A 22230-nucleotide genomic window follows, 5' to 3' on the forward strand; every position below is an offset into this window, starting at 1 on the left:
TGGCAGAGGAAGCGGCAGTTGGATCTGGGCTGCTCCTATGCCATGTTGCTCTGCTGATGTGGTCATGTTGTGTTCCCACTGCCTTCCAACTCTGTCACACTGAAGTCACATTAGCATTGCAGATCGCTCTGAGCTTTCCTGTCCTATTTTTCTTTGAAAGATAAAAAAAAAATAATAATCACTGTTTTTCTTCTATTGATGAATTTTCAGCAAGCAATGTGGCCCTTGGCTTAGAAGAGTTACTATGAGATTGTGGAACAACTACAGCAAAGACTGGAAAAAGCTTGAGTTAAGGGAATTTTGAAGTAGGGAGAAAAGAGGGAGTTAAGTTAGGGTGGGTTTTTCCTTCCTTTTTCTGTTGAAGAAATGTTCCTTCCTCCCCCACTTTACCACTTTATTTTATCATTTATCTAGTGCAGGCATGTCCTGGCTATGGTTTAGACTTTTGCTTTGGAGCAATAGAAGCCAGAGTTGTTATGTGAGCCTGTGGCTTGTGTTGTAATTCCCGATCAGCTCACACGGTTGACCGAGCACCACATTTCCTCAGGGCTGTGCTTGCTGACTGAGGCTCACAGTTCAGTTTTATCATCCAGGTGTCACACCAGGGTAAAACAAATGTACTGTCACACACAATACAACAGCTAACTCAGAGGGTTTTTTGCCTCCCTTATGTTTTCTCGACGTTTTCATGGAAGCTGACCTGTCTGTAGAAGCGATACGAGCTTTCTGTGTTTTTTCCAGACTGTTTGGTCAAATCTAGGTACAGAATCTCTTTCTGATCCAATTAGATGAGACAACTGACTTTTCTCACAACAGCTCTGAGTGAAAGAAGCTGTGATTTATTCTGTGAGAAAAGGAATCAGAGAAACAAAACTACTCTTCATTGTACTCATCTTTACTGCTGAAGCATCAATAACCTCTTTGGATTTGCCTGTCATCACCAACTTTCTCTCCTCTTCCCTACTCAATTTTGTCTTGCATTTTCATGTACTTGGTTCCTTTGTTTTGTTAGAGGAAAAAGCCCCCAGCTAAATCTGTCCAAAGATTTCTTTTCCTTTCTGCCTCTCAAACGTCCCACTTGCTTGTTAGATCCTCCAGATGTTGAGAAATCTCTGCTGCAAGAGTACCCCAGCCCAGCAGCTGCCCTGTGGGATAACAGGACAACCCCGTGCCCTGCTGCGTGGCTCTGGAGTTGCACAACTGAATCGCCACACCTGGACTGACTTCCAAATTGCTGTCCTGAACGTCTGTGTTTTGCTTCTCAGGACAGGGTCACTGTCAGCTGCAGCAATATCCGTTTGTCTCCTGGTTCACATGCTCCGGAGCATTCTGGGATGGCCCGATACAAAGACTGCCTTATGTTTGCATATGTGATTCTGTTTTTTCCACATCATTGACCTAGTGCCTTCCATGTCCTTGGTTATGCAATGGCTGCAGGACGGTTAACACTGTCCTGGCCAGAGCTACAGCTGCGTTTCCTTCCTCCGCACGGGGCTTCCTGCAGGCTTCTGAATGTTCACCTGACTCAGGATTAAGTGTGGTCTTTCCAATCCTCAAGTATAAGAGATCCTTGTAACCACAACCGTGTGGCAGCTTGTGCAGGCTCATGCTTCTGCCTGACTTCACAGATATGTTGTTTCCCTTTGGTCTGTGTGACACACACTATTTTTCTGTTGAGTGATTTTATTTTATTTTTTCCTTCTCCCCTCGCCATTATTTTCTTGGCTACAGCTGGGCTTTGCTGATCTAAATCTGGCAGAATTTGCGGGCTCTGGATCCACTGTCCGTTGCTGTTTGCTGGAAGGATATGATACAAAGAACACCCGACAAGACAACTCTATCCTAAAGGTACAGCAGTCAGTACTGCCACAGCAGGAATCCTACTGTTGAACTCAGAAAGATTGTTGCCAGAATGCAGTGCTAGGCCTGAAAGAAAATCCTGTTATATACCAATGTGGAACTTCTCGGCCGCAAAACAGTTTGATTTTATGCTGCTAGTCTGATTTGGGAAGTTTCCCATTATCCTTGGTATTTTGGCGTGTGTATTGGTGACCCTCAATAGCACTTTTTCATCAAGGAAAGTGTGAACAGAGAAAAAGGTCTGAAGCACATTCTTAGGCTTGCAGGCTGCTGTCCCACTGCTGCAACAAGGAGTTAGTGATGGCAGTGCTTGGGACAGAGAGGGGAAGTATCTTGCTAAATCCACAAAGTTGTTTGTTTGGGTGGGTTTTTTTTGTTTGTTTGTTTGTTTGAGAGAGCGGAATTAGGTCTTCATAATCTCTCCACGTAGACCTTGATCTCCTGGCCGTGGTGAAGTGAGAAGCCTCCTGCAGCATGACTAATGACCTGCCTTGTCCCTTCTCTCTAGGTCACGATCGGGATGTCCCTGCTCTCAGGAGACCCCTGCTTCAAAACGTGAGTTTCTAGGTGCTCGTCCTGTTCTGGGGAGATGAGGACACCTCTTTCCTTTGCAGATCTTTGTTGGAGACTAATTGCTGGGAAGTGGGAAAAAATGTCCCTAGGATTCAGAAGTACCGGGAAAGTCTTGAAACTGGTTCGATTGCTGAATCAGCCAGAGTAGCATAGCCAGACTGTGCAATTGCTTTGTTCGTGTTCTCTGCTCTGTTTTACCTAGCTGTGAAAAGGAAGTGTCTGCTACAGGGTTGGGGGGCCTGAATGTCTGAATCAGCGATAACATCTACAGATGCTAGATGTGAGGGGTCACCTGCAAAGGTCTACTAAATTGTGTGTCAGTTTTAACTACTGCTATATGAGGTGGAGGAAAAAGTATTTTTCATACCTCTTTTTTACCCTTAAATATGATTTCCCAGTCCCTTGGATTCTGTCAAAGGACTGGGAAGGAAACAGTCGTGCTTGTGTCAGTTAAGATTTGGAAACTAATGGGTGTTGATAACAAACCTCAGTGTTTTAAATCAGTGGTGGAAACTCTCATAGTTCTGAGGTTGGTCGGTGACAAAACTTGGGTGACCTTGGAGAAGGAAAAGGTCAGCGAAGAAAAAGTTTTAGAAACAGATACATTTCAGCATTTGTGTAATAATATCATACAAGATAAAATGTTGAATCAAAACAGCAGAAAAAATACTGCAACACTGAAACATTTTAATTCCTCGTTTCTTCTATAGGGACCTGGGCTCACAGTTTATATTAATTAGTAGAGAAACTGCAATCCAGTAATTTTATTTTAAAGCGTCACTATAAGAAAGAGTAAATGCATTTAAGCTATGAAGGGGTTTTGTTGCTTTAGGAGTTGTTAGGGAATCAGCTAACAGATATACTAGCAAAATGAACCTTTATGTGTAAAGTAGCAAGACTTTGCAGTCCGAGCCAGTCTGCCATAGTGTGCTATAAACTGGACTATATACAGCAAGATTGCTGTGTACAAATGAAAACATTTTGCATTGATTTAGAACAGTATAAAGGAAGAAAGCTTTACCTTAAGGTCATTTCTTGTAGCAGCAATGTTCTGTACTAAAAGGTCTAATTTTAGGAGCTAGCTTAAAGTGGATAAATTATCTTGCATTCTTATTAAGCAATGCCATTTAATTCTTAACTCAATTTATTTTGTGAATGACTTTCCATAGTGCCGCAGCACTTTGAGACTTTCAAAGCCTAAATGCAGTGTCATCTAATTCTGAAAAATTTCTGCTTCAGAAGGAAGTTTAATAAGAAAGGTTTGAATATCTTAAACCGTAAGTTGGTAACAGTAACAGATGTTTTAGATTTAGGTTACTATGTCTGACAGTAAATAATAAATACCTGGTGCACTTTCACTATGAAAGAAATTTCCACATACGAAGTGCCTGAAAGATATATTACATTGAATGTAAATATCAATTTAATATAAGTAGGGTCAGTCTGAAAGTCAAACCTCTGTATTTTCTTCCTGGATTTTTTGTAGTCATCCCCATCTTTTCTTTATATGTTGATGGTGTGCATATATCTAAAAGTTGAATGTTTGCACGTAGAATAGCCGTTGATCAGTAGGGCTTTTGCAAAATGACACGCCTTAGAGCATTAGGCAGGAATTAAACTGTGCTGGAAAGTCGGTCCAGATTGTGCTCCCTGAGCACTTACTTTCTGCAGCGCTCTAATGACCCTTTTCACGGGTATCGTGCAGTTGGGGAGAACAATCTGTTTGCCTGCCCTGACAGACACGCAGGCTTCTCTGGCAGCTGCTGCAGGAGCAGTTTGCTTAAGACTGGAAGTGCCTTATTAACCTGTGAAGCAAAGCCCCTAAAGTACCCAGCTGCATGTAAATCACTGATAATATGATTAGGGAGCTTTTTTCCCTGTGGAAGGCATGCTGTGGGTTTCCTGAAACCTTTACAGCAGTTTTGCTGCCCATATGAAATGTTTTTAGCACTGTGTTCTTTCTCTCAAAATACTGAAAGATCCTCTAATGTAGCATCTTCTTTCATTCACGTCAGAGCTCCAAGTGAGACAAATAAAAGTTTTTCTTTCTCGCTCTTCACTTAAAAAGCGTAGTATAATCAGTTAGTTGCAGTTTAGACTTCAGGCTACAGGAAAGTTAGGGTTCCAGCAGGAATATTAACTTTGCCACACTGCACATGCCATGGCTTCTACCCAAAAACACTTCTGGAGGAAGGGAGGGAGTTCCAGGCGCTTGCAGTTCTATCCTGGAGTCAGCATTTACAAAGGGATGTTGAGAGCATGCAGAATAACCAGAAAAAATAATTTTGACAGCTGGAAAAATACTTTAGTCTCACTGAAAGGGAGTTTAATCTCCAGCTGAAAAATGGAAATGTTATTTGATCATTGTAAAAATACTTTTATGAGTATGTTGAAGTTGCTGGGATAAAAGGCTCATTTGATCTAAGTCAGAAAGGTGTAATGAAAGAGTGCTGGAATTTAGAGTTAGACAAAAGCAAATCAGTTCCTGTTTGTGAGTCTACTGGAACGTGCTGTGGGAGGGCAGCTCTTGACGTTTTTTTCTTGAGGATTCTGCAGTCTAAGAGGCTAAGAGCTTGTGGTCTTGTATAAATTATTGGAGGACCCTTTTTGCCTTCATTTACCTTGGAGACTTGCTTTTCCTCTAAAATGCCAACTTGGTCATCCAGATGCATTATGAGATAGATAAGATCCAAACTTTGCATGTAGGAAAGCAACAGCAAATATCATGGCCAGCTGCAGAACCTGCCGGCTCTCCTCCTGCCTCCCGAAGGGCAGGGTGCCGGCGGGAGTGGGGGGGGATCCTCTTTATAGGCCCCAGTGAAAGTGCCAGTGTGGTAGGGTGATTCCCGGTCCCTACCTACTTGTTTATAACGTTCTTCACTTTTGATTACAGGCCTCCTTCCACTGCTAAATCCATCACCATACCGGGACAGGACTCCACCCTGCAGCTGACCTGTAAGGGTGAGGGAACCACAAGCAGCAACAGCAGTTCAGCCACTATTGGCTCTCTCCGTCAGACCAAGCCAAGACCTACCATTCTTAGCTCCGGTATGATTGCCCATCCTGGAGGCTCATGCAATGCTTGGCTGTCCCTGGACTCTGTTTTGTTTTTCCCCAGCAACTGCAAACACAGAAATTCTTTAATTTTCCGTGTCCCCCCTCCCCGCCCCACCTAACTCCTTTGCTCATTAAAAAAGATTAAGAAAAACAAAACCATCTATTAAATCTAATTGTGGAGAGGAAGCATGAATCTTTGCAGCATGCGTACTTCTGTTACGGGAGATAAAGCAGTTTGTTCTTGTTGCTGAAGATTTAATAATTCATGTATTGCATTCATTCCTGCTTTCTCTTATGTTTAGTGACACTTAGCATTGTTCTCCACTCAGCTATTCTGTTGCTGTTATCTTCTAGAAAAGTTCCTCTGCAGGTTTCAGTGGTTGGTTAGAGAGCTAATGGCCTTGTTCCAGCTGCTGATGCAGAGTTCTTTGGCTTCTGTATGAGCCCATTTTCAAGGGCAATCTACTTTCCCATAGCTTTTTTTCCCCCAGCACAGTCCAAATATGCAAGCAGATAGGTACACACTGCACCAAAATAACACTCTAGTCACATTACCTCTGTGACTTAGCACAGTGTGCGAGTGTTCGTAATAAACCTGATATGTTACGCTTGTGCAGTCTTTAGATAAACTTTCTGAAAGAGAGCACAGGCTGGAGTGATGGCAAGGAACAGAGGTAATGCTGAGGTTTCTGTACCAAGTTCGGATGCAGTTTAAGTGGCATGGAGTCTCTCACAGATGATAGAAGGGGAAATGTAGTAACAGGAGAAGCACCCAAATGGAAGGTGTAATACTTTACTGCCAGTGGCCTTTCTTTGCTTTTTTATTCTTAGCTTAATGCTTTTAACTATGGATAGCTTCAGATACTACCTATCTTTCTAGGTTCTTCTTAGTGCTTGTAAATTCAGGTGTTAGATGCTAGAGTTAGTGCTAAGCTTGGTAGAGAAGATTGTTGCCTAGCTCCTATACTCACCACAGCTGTTTCTAAGTTCTATGTTAGCCTGTATAGCAAGGCTCTGCCGACAGGCTTGCCCTTTCCTTAATCTAGTGTTCCAAGATAAGCCTCCAGTCTGAGGCAGGGGGGCAATGTGCTGACTTGGTTACAGTATAACTGAAGTGCCCTGTTGTTTCTTGGCAGGTGTCCTGGAAGAACCAGATCAGAATCTGTCCAGTCCAGAGGAAGTCTTCCACTCAGGGCACTCGCGAAACTCTAGCTACGCCAGCCAGCAGTCCAAAATCTCTGGTAATCATAGATCCATGAGGCTCTACCATCATCAGACCCATTCTTTTCGCTCCCCTGCAAAAAGCTTTTAGAGTGATTTGCATCCCTGTCTCTATCACTAAACTCTGTAATCCGACTTCTGAGTTTTTGGTTTTTGTGACTACATATGAGTTTCTGTGTATGAACCTAAGTCTATGGGAGCAGAAATGCTGATCTGGAGCTGCCCTGCCTGTTAACTGTGCTACTGGTAGGGGGTGTAGATCTGTTTTGTAATCACTCTGCATCTGCAGGCTACAGCACGGAGCACTCCCGTTCTTCTAGTATGTCCGACCTGACCCATCGCCGGAATACCTCCACCAGCAGCAGTGCATCTGGAGGACTTAGTATGACGGTGGAGTGTCCCGAGGGAGAGCGGGATCACAAACTAGAGAAGCCACCTCGGCCCCCCAGACCTGGCCTTCTGCTGGATAGACCCTCCCGGTATGTAACTGGAGCAAAGCCCTTTCTCTGGGAAGGCAAGATTGAAAGTACAAAGACTCTTTTGTCTTCAAGCAGCGGTAAATTTGAGGAAGCCATTGGAAACGATGCTATTGCTGAAGAAAGCAGGAGAGTATCCTAAAGTCTGTCGTGAAAGTATGGTCAACTTTTCCCTTTATTTTCTCTCCCCAGGAGGAAAAAGGATTCAGTGGAGAGTCATCCAACCAGAGTGGATGACACTAGGATTGATGCTGATGATATAGTGGAGAAAATAATGCAGAGTCAGGACTTCACAGATGTCAGCAATACTGAAGGTGAGGAGATGAGTCTCAGAGGGGAGGTCTGGCTGTTGCTGTAGTAAAGCTGCTGAGCTTTTACGCTCAGGATCTGATTTGTCAGATGCTCCCTTCCCTTTTGACAGTAACTTGGTTTCAGTGCTTGTTAGATGTTTCTACAATTGATAAACTGTGGATCTGAGAGCTGTGCATCCATTTGTAAACAGCACTTGTTGCTGTTCTATAGACTGCAACTGAGGTGGAACACCAGCTTAAATATACAGGATGGTCAGGAAGGGAATACTGATTCCTCACGGCAGTGGAAATGGGTTGCATCAGTTCTCTGAGCTGCTGTGGTAGCCTTTGTCCAGGGTCATCCCAAAAGTATTTAAAGTAGGAGAGCACAACTGGAGGGGAAACAGCGCATGTCTTGGCAAAAAGAATGGAAGAAAGATGGATTGCAACATGTTTGTGATCAGGCTTCTCTGAAGGAGCGTGAGAAGAGGTTTTCTCCCTTGCAGTCACAGCATTTATTAAGAGAACTAAAAGTAGTAATACAACTGCCTTTGTTTTAATTCTCCAGTTTAGGCTAGAAATCAATCTAATCATCCCTTTTATCTAGTTGTGGCTTTAGCCAGGTCTTAAACCCTTACTATTAGTAACTATAGTTTACCCATTAGTCACCTCAAATGATTGCATACTACAACCCTCTTTTTAATACAGAGTTTTACACCCCACTCAGTGTGGGTTAAAACTAGACTGAATATAGCTGCTACTTATCAGCAGGACAGGCTGGATTTCCTCTCCAATGATGACCCTATGATACAGTATGGGGCCCCACATCATATGTCCAGATGCTTTTAAACTGGCCAAGAACTTAAATCAGTGTAATTGTCTTAAAAGAAGAAGCTGTAGTAATGTGATAGAATTAATTTCTCTGCGTTTACTCTTCCAAAGCTTAATGCTGTGGTTGATTTATACGTGAGGATCCTTTTTAAAGCAAGAAGAGGAGTTCCCAGGGGCACTGTTACTGTGGGAACACCACTAAGTGTGCCCATGCATTCGCAGAAGTGGACTTATTCCCTTGCTGAACATTGTGTAATGCAGCTGGTGGGGGAGGGCATGCCTGGTGATCATCAGTAGTTCTAGATTTTGATATTTCTTGCTTCTCTATCTGCAGACAGTAACCTAAGGTTGTTCGTAAGCAGAGATGGAACAACTACATTGAGTGGTATTCAGTTGGGAAACAGGTAGGTTTCCTGAAAGGTTGGCAGACAGTGGGGCTGCAGAGAATATTAGTTAGCTCTTTGTACCCAGGGAACTTTCACCTTTGCTCCAGGAGAGATTTCTAAATGTCATGTGGCTTTATTCCTACATCAATGTCCCCATATCCCTCTGGTGACAGACTACAGCTGCACTGGAGTATGCATGCAGTTTTCAGCAGAAGCTCAGAGGGATAATTCAATCTTAGCTGTTAGATCCAAGAACAGAAGTAAGAAGAAGGAGTAAAAGGACAAAATGGTGGAGGTTTGTCCCTGTTTGCTCCTTTGCTCAACTGAAGGCAGGAATTGAAGGCTTTGCCTCCTGCTGGACTGCAGCAAAAATGCAACAGCCTCGTTTATTGTCCCTTCTCACTCCCCTATCCATGTCCTTCAAGGGCTGGTTCTCTTATAAAAGACTTCTGGAAAAAACGTAATCAGTCAAATAAAACTTTGTCTTGCCACAATAACTTTTAATGCAGTGTCTTGGCTAGTTGCATTTGCTAAGTTTTATAGCACCTTTTGAGGTAAGAACACAACATGGTAAATGCAAAGATGTGCCAACCTCAGTGGCAAGGCTGGGAGCTGAGCCTTTTCTGGCTCTTTTTCTCTCAGCCCCTTTCCTCTCTCCTTTAGAAGGATTGATGTGTTACACCCAGCTCTTTCAAATGGTCTAGTGTTAGCTTGCCACGTAGCTGTCTGTTTTGTGTTATGTAGGTTGACTTCTTGCCAGACTGAATAGTTATTTTCAGGATTTTGTGTGGGGTTAGAGTAGGATGTTCCTAAGTGGAGAGCTCTGAAACAGAACTTGTTTGCCGAAAGGGACTAAGGAAAACAACCTGGCTTTCTCATCTTCTTCCCCTCCACCCCCTTAGGGTCTCATCTGGAGTTTACGAGCCAGTGGTGATTGAAACCCACTAAATGTGAAGAACCGGGTAGAGCTGCTGGAAACGGACCCCCTACCCAGTCTGCTGCCACATGGATGCCAATCTTTACCTCTCTTCATGCAGCATTCCAGAAGGGATTTTTCCACACCCCTCCCCATACATTTGCACTGCAGAACTACTCCGAGACCACTCCAAATCACGCACTTTCCCTGTGTTGGCATTACCTTCCTCCACTTCCAGTTCTTCCAGTGCCTGCCCTCCCCATGTTCTGATGAGATTCAAGGTATCTGTTGGGGTTATCCTTACTCGTAGAGGACTTTGCTCTTTTGGAGTCCCTCACTTCACACATTCATTCACAACAGGAGATTTCTCAGCTTCTGTCTCCCCAAACCATTGGGTTATACCACTGTGAACTCTTGAAACCACTGGGGGAGGAGGGAATCATTCTAACCAAACTGAGAGCTGCTTTTTGGTGACATGATGAGATAGCTACTTGCAGGATGCTTTATTCCACCAATTCTACAAGGGAACGTCACCTTCCTAGGTAACAGTTTTACTGAGCAAAGTATGCTGTGGTGTGCACTTCACCTTCCTACCCTTCAAATCCCCAAACATCCTCTTCTCATAGGAAATATCTCCCAAAAGTGCATTTCCAAAAACTACTGCAATCCATATGGGAGTTGAGAAATGGTTAAATGCTAATGCTTGTTATACCACTAACTGTATTACCCCCTTCCACTGCTGGGCATGGAAGGGCAGGGTTCATCTATTAGCATTAGCAAGAGCACTTTAGAGGTTCCAGATTTTACGTGGAGGAGGCTTGTACTTGCTGTTCCGGGAGCATAATCTGTGTTCCCTGGACTGACTCAGCAAATGGTCACTGTTGAGGCTTGGAATACAAAGCCTCCTTTTTGGCTCAGGAAGGGAACTGCCTTTCTTGGACCATGAAAAAGAATCTTGTTATCTGATAACCCTCTCCTGGGCCGGAGCACGATGCAGTTGACTGTAGTGGTCTCCGTTGTGGTGATGATTAACGTTGTCTCTCTTGGCCTGGGCCAGAAAGGGAATTGCTGTTGGTTGACCTTTCCTGCCCTGTCAGCAGGGATCTTTGCTTGATGTGGTTCCTTTCAGGGCTGGGGAGAAGCTCTGACTACGGCAAGATGAAGCCTCCATCTTTGCCTTCAAAGGTAGTATGGATGTTTTCTGCCATGTTAACCACAGCAGCTGTTCTTACCTGCTCTGTGGCAAGTGAATTTTTCTGATAAGGCTTCAAACTGTTTTCTGGTTGATCTTTCAATTGCTCTTCTTTTTTTGATTTCTGCAGTTGTCTTACACTGTAGCTGCCTCTTTTCCTTGCAGTGTGTGATGGAGAATTTAGTCTTTCAGCTCTCACTTATAGATTCTCCTGGCAGCTGAATTGCAAATGAGGATCTATGCAGACTCCAGCCATGGGCTGTCAGCAGGCTGTGCTTGCAGCTCTTCCTGTACAGAAACTTTCAGCCTATAAGCTATTTCTGTGTAGTACCCTTTCCTCTTCGCTGTTGTATTGTGGTAGCACTCAGCAGCCATACACTTTGAGTGGTGGCACACTCCAAGGCATGGCTAGGAATGTGCCCTGCTCTGGCACACATGTGCGTGCACACTCACTCGTGCACACACCTGTCCCATTTGGTAAGGAAAGCCTTGTAACAGATCACATTGTTGTTCACATTCTAGTTATTATGAAGGCTTTTTTTAAAAAAGAAACAAAAAAAAAAAAAAAAAAAAAAAAGATTGTGGTCTCTATGACCAGAACACATGCAGATGAGCTACTAGAAAAGGGGATTTGGCAGAAGATTATAAGAAACCAGAAATGAAAGCGCCTTGCTTTCTTGCCCTGCAAGCATGGAGATGGCTGCATGGAGAGGGTGCTAGGCAGTGTAGCAAAGCTATACAGCTGCTTACTCTGTTTTTGTGGTTTCTCTACTCAAGTCAGTAGATTTCTTTTTATAGTTGGACAGACCACACATAGGATGTGAATTTTTTCACCCCTTCTCCCTTTCCCTCCAAAGGCAATTAAATTTGGATCAGGGCAAGAAGGGGTATGGCAACACCTTGGTTTGGTTTAATGTAGGGAAGCATTATTGGATCTTTTGAGTCTGTCTAAAGCAAAAGCTCTTTCACGCTTGCTGGTGTATTTAACGGTGATTTCTTCATTCAGTCTGGGTAGTTTTGTCACTCACTAGCAGGCTGGTGAGTTCCCTGCTTGGTCTGGGTGAGATGTGCACTGTTCTTGGGATGCTGCATGTTTACAGGAGAGGGAGAACTGGTGGCTTTTCTCTCTTCCTGGGCCTCTGCCAGAAAGCTAGGACTCACCTGACCCCCTGTTCAGGTCGATGCAAGGGCAGTAGTACTCTCAGACTGTAATGTGTGTTGTTCTGTCTGGAGATAGCCATAGCAGGAGCCAAGGGGCAGGCTGCTACCAAGCACAGAGCACCTGCTGCTCCCCGGGGGCCAGGGAAGCCCTTCTGGAAATCGGGTCCAGCGTGCTGTCAGTGTGGCAACAGCAAAAAATAGGCCTTGAAAGGGGCAAAAATAACCCAGGAAAGAGGCCAAACCCAGCTCAGTTCTGCTGCTTTGCTTCTCTTCCCATGAAAAACGATGGTAGTCGCTGTCAGAGCAATTGGGAACCCAGGGCTCTCTTTCTGGCCTCCAACGGGTGAGTCTGCTGCTCTGAGATGCTTGCTACTAAGCACGTCCTAAGTCCCCTGTGACACAGAAGAAGGAATATCTTTCCAGTGAGGCAGAAGAGGAAGCAGTTGAGCTGTTCAGAAAGCTGGTCTTCATCTTCCCCAGGCTGGCGAAGGCGTAACTTGCTCTGTCCACATAGCAGTGGCCAATTTGGACATGTCTCTGGCTTCTCTTCCAGCTTGGTGCATCACTGCTCGCGTTCCCGATAACTATGTCTCATAGGGTGTCTCTTTCTTGTTTCCACATTATTGGCTCCACAGATCCTGGTTTGTAAGTAGCTTTTTAGCTCTCCTGACGCTCATTTTGAAGAAGAAAGCGGCCCTAGTCGTTCAGCCTAGCACAGCACAGCCAGGGCTGGAGTACCCCGCACAGACAGACCTGTGTAGAGAGGTAGGAGCAGTCTACTTCTATTTCTAGATTTCACACTGAGCTCCAGCCACGCATCCCGTCACAGGCGATGCCCAGCAGTTCCTGGCTGGTGGTGGGTGCACCTCGTGGTGCTGAAGGAGGCTGGCGTGGACCTGGGGCCGCTTGGCTGGCTGACTTGCTGCCGTCTCTTGCGAAGCTGCGCTCGTGAGCGTTTTTTCCTTGCGGCATTGCTGCCATCTGTTCCTTGTTGGACTTTGAAAATTTAAGCAGCGAATCAGTTTCCAGACCCAAACCACAGGCTAGTTTCCTTTGTTTTTGTTTTTTGGGTTTTTTTTTTGTCTTGAAATTTATTGAATTTTTTTATAAACCCAGCAGGCTGGTGTTTTTTGACTGCATTATTGTTTCATTGATATTTTATTCCTGAGGGGCTGAGGGGAGACTTTGCTCCCCATGTTGTTTCCCTTCTCAGGGGATTCAGAGATGAATTAGAAAAGTTAAAGGACCTTATTGGCAAGACTTTGCATCCCCTGCATCTCTGCCAGTGGCAAGCAGGGCTGCTCATTCCAAGCTGACCCTAGGAGGGCAGAGCTGGCTCTCTGCTTTGGTCTTGGGGCCAGGTGAAACACGGGCTCTGCTCTCCCAGTTCCTGGACCTCTAGTTGGTGAAAATCCCCTGCAAACAGTTGGAAAATCAGTATAATTTTTTACTAACTTTTTTTTTAAAAAAACAATATAAAATGAGTGAATATTAAAAAGAAGATAGTTGTGGATCAGTGAAGGAGATAGGCTTTCAGTTGGAAATGGTGATGGAGAAAAGGGGGAGAAGGATGTTGCTCCTACATCTTTTTTTGTATGGTTGGCACTTTAAAAGGGGGCCGTCATGCTGTCCTGACCCTAGGCGTAAGGGACAGCCAAATTCATAATCTCTTCCCCCTCATTGCCACATCACTCTGACCCTTATGGAAAGTTAAGTCCTTTTAAACGTTTGTTTCAGTTTTTAGAGGGTTCTGAACTGGGCTGTGACCCACAGAAACATATTTCATTCAAATCTTAATAGGAGGGGTTGACTTTTTTATTTATTTTGTTGTTGCTGTTTCTTTTTAAACTGGTGGTTGTGCAGCTGGACTCTGCACGCGTTGTTGTGAACCTCTGGGAAACCTCACTCCAGGTACGCTAGAGCACCTCGGTCGACCGCCCCTCCTGGAGAGGGGCCCCAATCCTGCCCTCCCCTCCACGCTGCCTTTACCTTGGGAGCTGTGAAGCCATCCTCTGCCCCTCCTTCCCCGACCCCCTGCCACCCCACCTTGTCTCTAGCTGTGGTCAAAGCCCTGTAGACAGGGCAGGTCCCTGGGGACAAGTTACTGCAAACACTGCCTGGCAGCAAGTGTTTGTACCGAAAAGCCACTTCCTCACTGGGGATTCGTTGTGCAAAATTTGCCCCCCACACCCCGCTGCCCTCCCGAGAGCTGCATCGTCCATCAGCCCACCTTCGCGATCCTAACCCAATCTCTTCCATGTCACTGTCGCCCCTACACGTCGGGAGGGAGCCAACATGGAAACCTGGGAAACACAAGGAATTTGGATGAAGCTTTGAGCTGGAGGTGTGGCTGAGCCTCTTAACTTGCCTCAAATAGAAGAAATAATGGTAGAGCCCGTATTTTTGTGGGGGAGGGAGGGGAAGGGGAGATCCTTTTATTTTCTTGAAAGTTATTGAGCTTGGTGATCTTCAGATGAGGTGCGCACTTGATTTATATCAGATTCTATAGAGAGATCACTGATATTTTTGGAAAGGGAATGGGTCTATGCAAACTTCCAAAATTGCTTGAAAGATAGTTTAACATTTTTTTACTTTGAAATCTAAAGATAAATCTAACTTTTGTCTTAAAAGCAGAAGTGTGTTTAGAAAGAGAAGCTACTTCACTGCTCTATTTTGATGATGATTCTTGGAAAGTTTAGGCTGGAGGGAATGACTATTTTTCACCATTTTTATCTTGCTCCTCTAGTTTCATTTCTTTTTCTAATGGAATGCTGTGCCGTCTTTGATTCAACAGATTGTGTTTGTATTTTCTGTATCTGGTTCCTAACGTAGAGAAATAACATATATGAGGAAATCATTATAATGTCAAATGTTGTTATGGTTTGGGGGAAAATAAAGGTTTTTTGGTACTTCATACTGATTCTTCTTGGGCTTTTTTTGCTTGTTGTGTGTGTGTGTGTGTGTGTATGCGTGTGTGTCCTTTGGTTTCAAAAATATCTGCTAAGAAAGCAAAGGAGTCAGGTGCTGGCATGCAGAGCCCAGGAATAGGATTTGGCTTCCGCCCTCCAGGATTTCCTTGGCAGCTGTGCTGCAATGGATATGGAGATCCCTGCCAACCTTCCCTGATGGCATGAGAAGTGGGTGGGGAGGGGGCACAGCCTGAAATCCAAGGGGAAGGTGAGCTGGCACGAAGGCAACTTGCCAGCAACATCTCATGTGCCCGAACGCCGTGTCCAAGCAGAGGACACGTGTTTGAAGGGCCTCATCCTGGTGCAGTCCCAGGACCTGCTGCTGGCTGCAAAGGTTGGAGGGGAGCTGTGACGAGGAGGGAGCCGCTGGGCCCAGGCAGAGGCTGGGGCAGTTTCACCAGCTCTGTCAAAGCCTCAGCGGTGTGCTCTGAACATCTGCCCCTTTCCCTCTGCTGCCTCCCCTTCCTTGGAGGATCCCCGTCAGCCTTCAGCTGTTTGCTCCCCTTCCTTGGAGGATCCCCGTCGGCCCTCAGCTGTTTGCCCTTGCTTTTCCTTTTCCTCCAGGTGCAGTGCGCACATGGAGGAATCGCTCTGTGACACAGGATGCAAGCATCTCGTGTTTTGGAGCTGTTTTTCAGCTAGTTGGCTTTGAGATGAGTCACCTCCATCAAAACTCACAGGCATCAGGAGTTGCTAGAAATTAAAACAAGATCAACTGAGTGATCAGTGAGGCTGAGTGGACGCCTGTGGGAAGAGCTCGCTTCAGGCTGGAGAGCGAATGATGGAAAGAGGGGTCTTGCTTTCATGGGCCAGAAACTGAAGTGACGGAGGTTTCTTTGGCTTCGTTCCTGTGGCAAGATGTAACGCAGGCGGCCGCGGGGCTTTTCCAACACATTATCCTCCTGTTTACATGTTTGCTTTCTTCTCACGGCCCTGTGCAACTACAAACTGAGGGGTCATTGGCAAAGACCGCTGCTTAAAGATTTTTTTTTTAAAAAAAAAAGACGTCTACATGGTAGTAGTTCAGAGCAGATTTTTCTAGGGAGTTTTGTGTTTTTCCATAAATCTGCTCGCATCGCCTGCGGCTGTGATCGTGATCCCGGGCACCTCCGGCTCGATGTATCCCGGCAGGGCCCGGGTCGGCCGGCGGCGGCGCGGGGCAAGCAGCAGGCTCGCGCGGAGGGAGGAGGCCGAGTGGAGCCGCGGCCTCCCTCGGAGGAGGACGAGGGGCCTTGCGGGACCCGGCGGCCGCCCCGCGGGGGGCAGAGCGGCGCCCGGCCCGGCCCGGCCCGGCCCGGCGGCCCCGCGGGCGAGCAGAGCGGGGTCCGGCCTCCCCGGCTGCGGCGCTCGGGAGCTTTAAAAATTGCCCAGTAGCGAATTAAATGGGAGATTTAAAATTTATATTATTAATAAATAAAACTGTGTTGATATTGAAATTAAAGCGTAATCATGATTACTGCCCTAAACCGTAAATTCAAAGGTAGGACGAACAGTGGCCTGAAGGAGCCACGGCCAGAGCCCTGCGGCCCCGGACTACATCACCCGTCGTGCCCCGGGCGAGGCGCGCCTACATTTCCCATAATGCTGCGGGCCGGAGCCCGCCCGCCCGCCCCCGCTGATTGGCTGTCTGTCGCCGAGCGTGGCGGCCAGGCTGGGGCCCTGCCCGCTGATTGGCTGGCGCCTCCCGGAAGAGCGCTGCTGGCGGGGAAGGAGCTCGGGGCTGCCCGTCGCCATGGTGAGTGGGGGTGTGGGCGTCTGCTGCCCCCTCCCTGGGGGGCCGGGGGCTGCTGAGGGATCCGCCGCCCCCTCCCTGTGGGGAGGGATCCGCCGTCTGTGGGGCAGTTGAGGGATCGGCTGCCCGCGCTCTGTGGGGCGGGGGGGGTCGCTGCCCGCTCTGCTTTGCCTTGCAAGCGCCGTTTCCCACTTGATCTCCTCGGGTGTCAGGAGCGCGGAGGAGTGCGGCCAGCTGGGAGTGCCGGCCGCCCTCCCCCGCACCTGCCCCAGGAGCGCCGAGCAGTTGGGGTGGGCAGGGACCTCTGGAGAGCGCTTGGTCCAGCGCCTGCTCGAGCAGGGTCAGCTGGTGCGGGTTGCCCGGGGCTGTGTCCGGTTGGGTTTTGAACCCCCCAAGGATGGGGACTCCACAGCCTCTCTGGGCAACAGGTTCCAGGGTTCAGCCACCTGCACATGAAGAAGTGCTCTCTCATGTTGAGGCGGAATTGCCTGTGCTTCATTTTGTGCCCGTTGCTTCTTATACTGTCACTGGGCACCACAAGAGTCTGACCCTGTCCTTTTGACACCCTCCCATCAGAAACTTGTACGTACTGATAAGACTCCCCCTGAGCCGTCCCTTCTCCAGGCTGAACAGTCCCAGCTCCCTCTGTCCGTCCTTGTATGAGAGGTGCTCCAGGCCCTTAATCATCTAACTCCATTGAACCCAAGTCTGTCTTGTACTGGGTAGCCCAGCTCCGGACTCAGCACTCGAAGTGTGGCCTCACCAGGGCTGAGTAGAGGGGCAGGATCACCTCTCTTGCTTGCTGGCAATGCTCTTCCTAATGCAGCCCATGATCCCATTGGCCTTCTTGGCCACAAGGGCATATTGCTGGCACATATCCAATGTGGTGTTCACCAGAACCCTGAGGTCCTTCTCTGCAAAGCTGCTGTCAGGTGTTTTGGCCCCAGCCTGTCTTGGTGCAAGGGGTTATCCTCTGCGGGTGCAGGACTCTGCACCTCCCTTTCTTGAACTTTATGAAGTTCCTCTCTGCCCATTTCTCCAGCCTGTAGAGGTCCCCGTGACAGGCAGCATAGTCCCCTGGTGTATCAGCCACTCCTCCCTGTTCGGTCCCAGCTCTCTCACTCCTGTAGCTGTAGTGCCCGGCAGCCCAGGGTGACCTGGCTCCATGATGAATGGCCCTTTGAGCTCCTTTGGAGCTAGTGAGCCTCAGCATAGAATCAGTACGGTTGGAAGTGACCTCTGGAGATCATCTAGTCCAACCCCCGAATGAGTGGCCCATGTCCATTCTTGACCCGCTGGTGTTACAGTGGAGCTGGGTCATGACTCATGCTGTTAACACTGGGCACTAAGAACGCACTGAGTGTTAAGACTACTCTAAAGCTGAGGAGGGAGGCAATTTAGAAGGGGCCAAACTGAAGCCTGGAGTACCTGCCTCTGACAAGCTCCGGGGTTTTCACCGTGTTAAATGTTCAGGCTCTTGATTTTGCTTGTTCCTCAGGAAGTAACCCAAATACCACAATTCCTCCTTAAGTTTGGTGCTTCCTGCATTGCAGGCTTATGGATAGAGAGACTGAAATCCCTCAAACCCCCCTGCAGTGTCTAGGCTTTTCCAGGGTTCCCTAGCTGATGAAGTGATCGGACCATGTAGCTTGAAGCCTGCTGAAGCTCAGCAGAGGGTTGTGTTGGTGCAGGCTGGGAGTCAGTACTTCAAAGCACTTGGTCAGAGTCGCTGGAGTGTGCAACTTGTGTGTCTGCTGTAGTGGCAAGACACAAAATCCATGACCGCTCCAGAGGAGGAGGGTGTGGCTGTTCTCACTGAAGTGCTTTTGATAAATCATTTTTGCTACATTTTTCCATTTTTTTTCCAAAGCTGTAGCCATACATTCTTCTAAGCTGGGGTACAATAAATAGGATGTGCCCATTAACTGCTTCTGCTCAGACACTGCAAAGTGATGATCCTGCTCTGACTGTCTCTTACTTTACAGGCCACAGCAACAGACCGGGTGGTTGGATTTGGCTTGGTAGCCTTCAGCCTTGTTCTCTTTGTTTATTACACCATCTGGATCATCATACTGGTATGGGTCTTGCTCTGCCTGTTGTAATCTCAGGAACTTTGCTGCTATGTTCACCTAGACTTTATTTAGGTGCTCGTGTGTCCTTCTATCTGAAAGAACTCTGTTTTGCCAGCTTCTTGGTGAAAAATGTCAGTGTAGTATTTCCTGTAGTTTGCTGGTTCACACCTTACCCTTTCTAGGTGTACTTGCCCTTATCTGGGTAAGATCAAGCTTAGATTCTGCCACTTGCCCTGAGCTGACCTCACCTGAACTGTCATCAAGAGCTAAAGCTTAGCTGTTCTGGAGGTGTCGGATAAGGACTGTTGTCATTAGTGCTCACTTTGGCTGTCTTTGGATTCCTAGTTTTGGTGGGAGGTGACAGAGGGAAATATAAAAAGAGATTCTACTTACTAAATCTGGAGCCCAGCAGGGAGAAGAATTTAGGGAATGTGGAGCTCTAGAAAATTGGAGAGAGCCTGACAGTTTGTCTGCTTTCCCAGACACATCAGCTGAGGTAATGAGTGGTATCTCCCTGGAAATCCAGGCAAGAAATGTCTCCCTGTGAGCTTTGCAGGTGCGAGAGGTCTGGTTCAGCTTTGGGCTGATGTCTGAATTCCGAGCAGCTTCCCCTCTAAGCTCTGAGAGTTTTGGATTCCCCTCTACAGTCTGCTTACTCTGTTGTCTAATATGTATAGATAGAGTTTGTAATCTTAGGAGCTCTATACCTATATTCTCTGCTACCTAGAAACTATTATACTGCCTTCTAGTGTCCAAAGTATTCCATTTCTTCAGCTTATGAATCCTGGCAGGATCTCCATGAAACAAATCCAGTGCTATCTGTTCCATTTTACAAACACTAGAAAGTTCAGGGATTTGGTATGTTCAGCACCAAGCAGGACATCAGTCACTGCCCGGCGTGAAGCCCTGAGCTGTGGGGCTCCTGTGCCCGTGCTGGGCAGAGCCACTCTCATGCTTTGTGCTCCCTGCACTGCTGACCACTGAAGTACTTTGCTGCTCTTTTGTTACCGTGTTCTCTGCAGCTGCAGTGCTGTTGCGCAGTGGCCCTAGCTACATGCAGCTCTAGTCACCCTCTTTCTTTTTTTAAGGCATCTTTTCTAGCCTAATGTTTCTATCCTGCTTTGGAAACCACAAAGCTGCAGGTGTTGGGGACTGGCCATAGTGCTGAGCCCACCTGCTGATTCCTCTCTGTTTTCTGCAGCCATTTATCGACAGCGACCATGGGATCCATCAGTACTTCTTGCCCAGGGAGTATGCTGTTATTATCCCTGTGGTAGCTGGGCTCCTGCTGCTGCTATTTATAGGTGAGTGTTATCTCTGTAGTTTTAGTTAGAAGTTTCTAAATTAGAAAAAGAGAAGAGAGTTGCAAGCAGGTTAGCTGATGCATGATGCTTGTGAGATGCTCTTGAAGCAAGAGCTCAGCGCAGCACTAGGCCTGCGGGATAGGCTCTGGTGGTGCATGTGTGTGCGCACACATCTGCAACTCCAATTGTTTGAGCTTGTGGAGTTGTTTCTCTCTGCTGAGGTTCTGTTTCTCACTACAGTGTGTTTCAAAAGCGCTTGTAACTGGAAATTTTCGATTGAATCTGTCCTCTTTCTCATGGTAGGCATTTTCGTAATGATTGTGATGTGGAAGAACAGGAAACCTGCAAAGAAATTGGACTGAAGGCCCAACTGAGAGAGCTGAGAAGAAGGCATCCACCTCACAACATCTTAGCCAGGGAAAGACTTTGCCTGCAGCACCAGGCAGATACCTCTTCCAAAACTCTCTCCTTTAGTAGAAAGGATGCTGAGCTGGCTGCTCTCTCTCCAGCATTCCTACCTGAAGAGGCATGACCTGGTGTAATTTACTGCTTACGGACCAAAGGGAAGCAAATCTCTGACCTACAGGAGCCATCCAGAAAGGGACCATGACTCCAGCTATGACAGATCTGCTCCTCAGCTGGGGCCACATGTAGTGGTGACGGCTTTAGCCTGTGCTGCGGGGGGAGAGCAGTCAGGGCACATCTCTGAACTGTCAGGTGCTCAGCCTCTGGGAAGTTCTCCTCTGCTCTTCCTGTGTCCAGTAGTTTGTTCCTAATGGGCTTTTACATATGGTTTGTTGAGGTTTTAATTGGATTCAAGATGTAGAGGAAAGAAAGAAGACTATTAGCTTGCAGAAGGCAGACTTGCCTTCCCCCTTTGCCTCCAGGAAGGGCTAATTGTGGTTCCTGGTGGGCTCACGTTTATGAAGAGGCTCCCCTGTGAGGCTGGCTTGGCAGAGGATCAGGACAGGGCCATTTTCTGCTGTTCTCTGGCAGGACTGCCTGCAACCCCTCCTGCAGATGTCCAGCTGAGGGGGTGAGGAGGAGGTTGTGCCCTGGACTGCAAAGGAAGCATTTGGCTTCTCCGCTAATGAATGCAGTTCCAACCACTGCTGTCAGCCACTGGCTTGGTTCCTGCCCTTGGCAAGGCTCTGCTCACCAGCATGGTTGGGGCCAAGCAGACAGGCCTGCAGAGCTCCATCCTCCCATTATGGAGTTTCTTCTCCTGGCAACAGCTTCTGCCCTGAGGTGTGCAGCCTTGGCATGTCCTTCAAACTGCAATGAGCTGGAATCACCCTCAATAAAGGTCTGCAAGATCTTGATCTCTGTTCTCCTGTGTTGAGTGCACAGGTGCAGCAGGCCTGCAGGAAAGCAGGGGTGGATTCTCCTCCCCATTACTGGAGCTGCTGTGCCTGGCAATGCCCAGTCTTGTTCGGAAAGGTGCTGCCAGTGTCCACAGGTTCTCCTTGGCCCTCATTCTGCTGGTGCAGCCCAGCAGTGGAAGAATCGGGGCCATCAGGTGGTGAAGATGCAGCTGGGTCAAAAATACCTGCCTCTCCCCTGCCTTTGCTGTGTCTGGCAGCAGGAATGGAGGCAGGTGCCATCCCTTGGGAGCAAAGCAGTGGAGTCAGGCAAGAGCCTGTCATAGGGTCACCCAGCCAAATGCAATGACAGGGAGTCCCGTAGGAGGAAGAGGTGAAACCCCAGTGAGATGACAGGCAGGAAGGAGCCAGAGAGAACCTGGCCAGGGCTGTCACTGATGTACGCAGCCTATTGCAGACTTACTGACCCTGTGGTGCTGGGGAGGGTTGTCCTACCCAAGCTGAGGTAGCTCCAGCTTCCGCGATGCAACAGGACCCTTGGGTCCTTCTTGCACATACTGTGAACTTCCCCTACAAGGTAGCAGTGTTTCCTATCGTCCTTCATCCCTCTGGGGAGCACTGCTGATCGTTAGGAGACCCCCCCGCCCCGGGGTACTGCGGGTTTAAGGACCCCGGCCGTGTTTTAACTTGCTGTGTGGCTGGAGCTCGAAGGTGATAGAAGGCAAGTCTCCAGCTGGAGCTTGCTTTCTCTTTGGAGCTCATGCAGAGGCTGCCAGGCTGCAGCCAGCCATGCTCATGTGCTGCCGGTGCCCTCCGCAGAGCCACCTCCCTGAGGCTGAGTGCTCCATCTCTTCCTCATCTGCATCTC

At 47.5% G+C, this 22230-nt stretch overlaps 2 protein-coding genes across 3 annotated transcripts in view; both read left to right on the top strand.

Moving 5' to 3' along the window:
* EEIG1 (estrogen-induced osteoclastogenesis regulator 1) overlaps window positions 1-14879 on the top strand; it is a 39249-nt gene extending 24370 nt beyond the window's left edge. The window contains exons 5-12 of the mRNA XM_062590998.1: window positions 1732-1848; window positions 2369-2415; window positions 5327-5481; window positions 6627-6731; window positions 7001-7190; window positions 7380-7501; window positions 8643-8712; window positions 9597-14879. Of these exons, the coding sequence (XP_062446982.1) occupies window positions 1732-1848; window positions 2369-2415; window positions 5327-5481; window positions 6627-6731; window positions 7001-7190; window positions 7380-7501; window positions 8643-8712; window positions 9597-9642 (852 nt within the window). The 3' untranslated portion in view covers window positions 9643-14879. The remainder of the gene's footprint in view (window positions 1-1731; window positions 1849-2368; window positions 2416-5326; window positions 5482-6626; window positions 6732-7000; window positions 7191-7379; window positions 7502-8642; window positions 8713-9596) is intronic.
* A 1746-nt stretch (window positions 14880-16625) lies between these two features.
* On the top strand, window positions 16626-22199 carry DPM2 (dolichyl-phosphate mannosyltransferase subunit 2, regulatory). 2 transcript variants are annotated; one of them, XR_009960246.1, is made up of 5 exons: window positions 16626-16667; window positions 18650-18739; window positions 19938-20040; window positions 20344-21346; window positions 22182-22199. XR_009960246.1 is itself a non-coding variant. In XM_062590974.1 (4 exons), exons 1-4 carry the CDS (start codon window positions 16665-16667, stop codon window positions 20400-20402), a joined length of 255 nt encoding a protein of 84 aa, XP_062446958.1. In that variant the 5' UTR covers window positions 16626-16664; the 3' UTR covers window positions 20403-21362. The 2 variants fall into 2 exon arrangements, 1 of the variants encoding a protein (XP_062446958.1); XM_062590974.1 differs by lacking the exon at window positions 22182-22199 and having other exon boundaries at window positions 20344-21362.
* The last annotated feature ends 31 nt before the right edge of the window (window positions 22200-22230 follow it).

The sequence above is a fragment of the Rhea pennata genome, chromosome 18 (assembly GCF_028389875.1).
Source record: "Rhea pennata isolate bPtePen1 chromosome 18, bPtePen1.pri, whole genome shotgun sequence".
Taxonomy (NCBI): domain Eukaryota; kingdom Metazoa; phylum Chordata; class Aves; order Rheiformes; family Rheidae; genus Rhea; species Rhea pennata.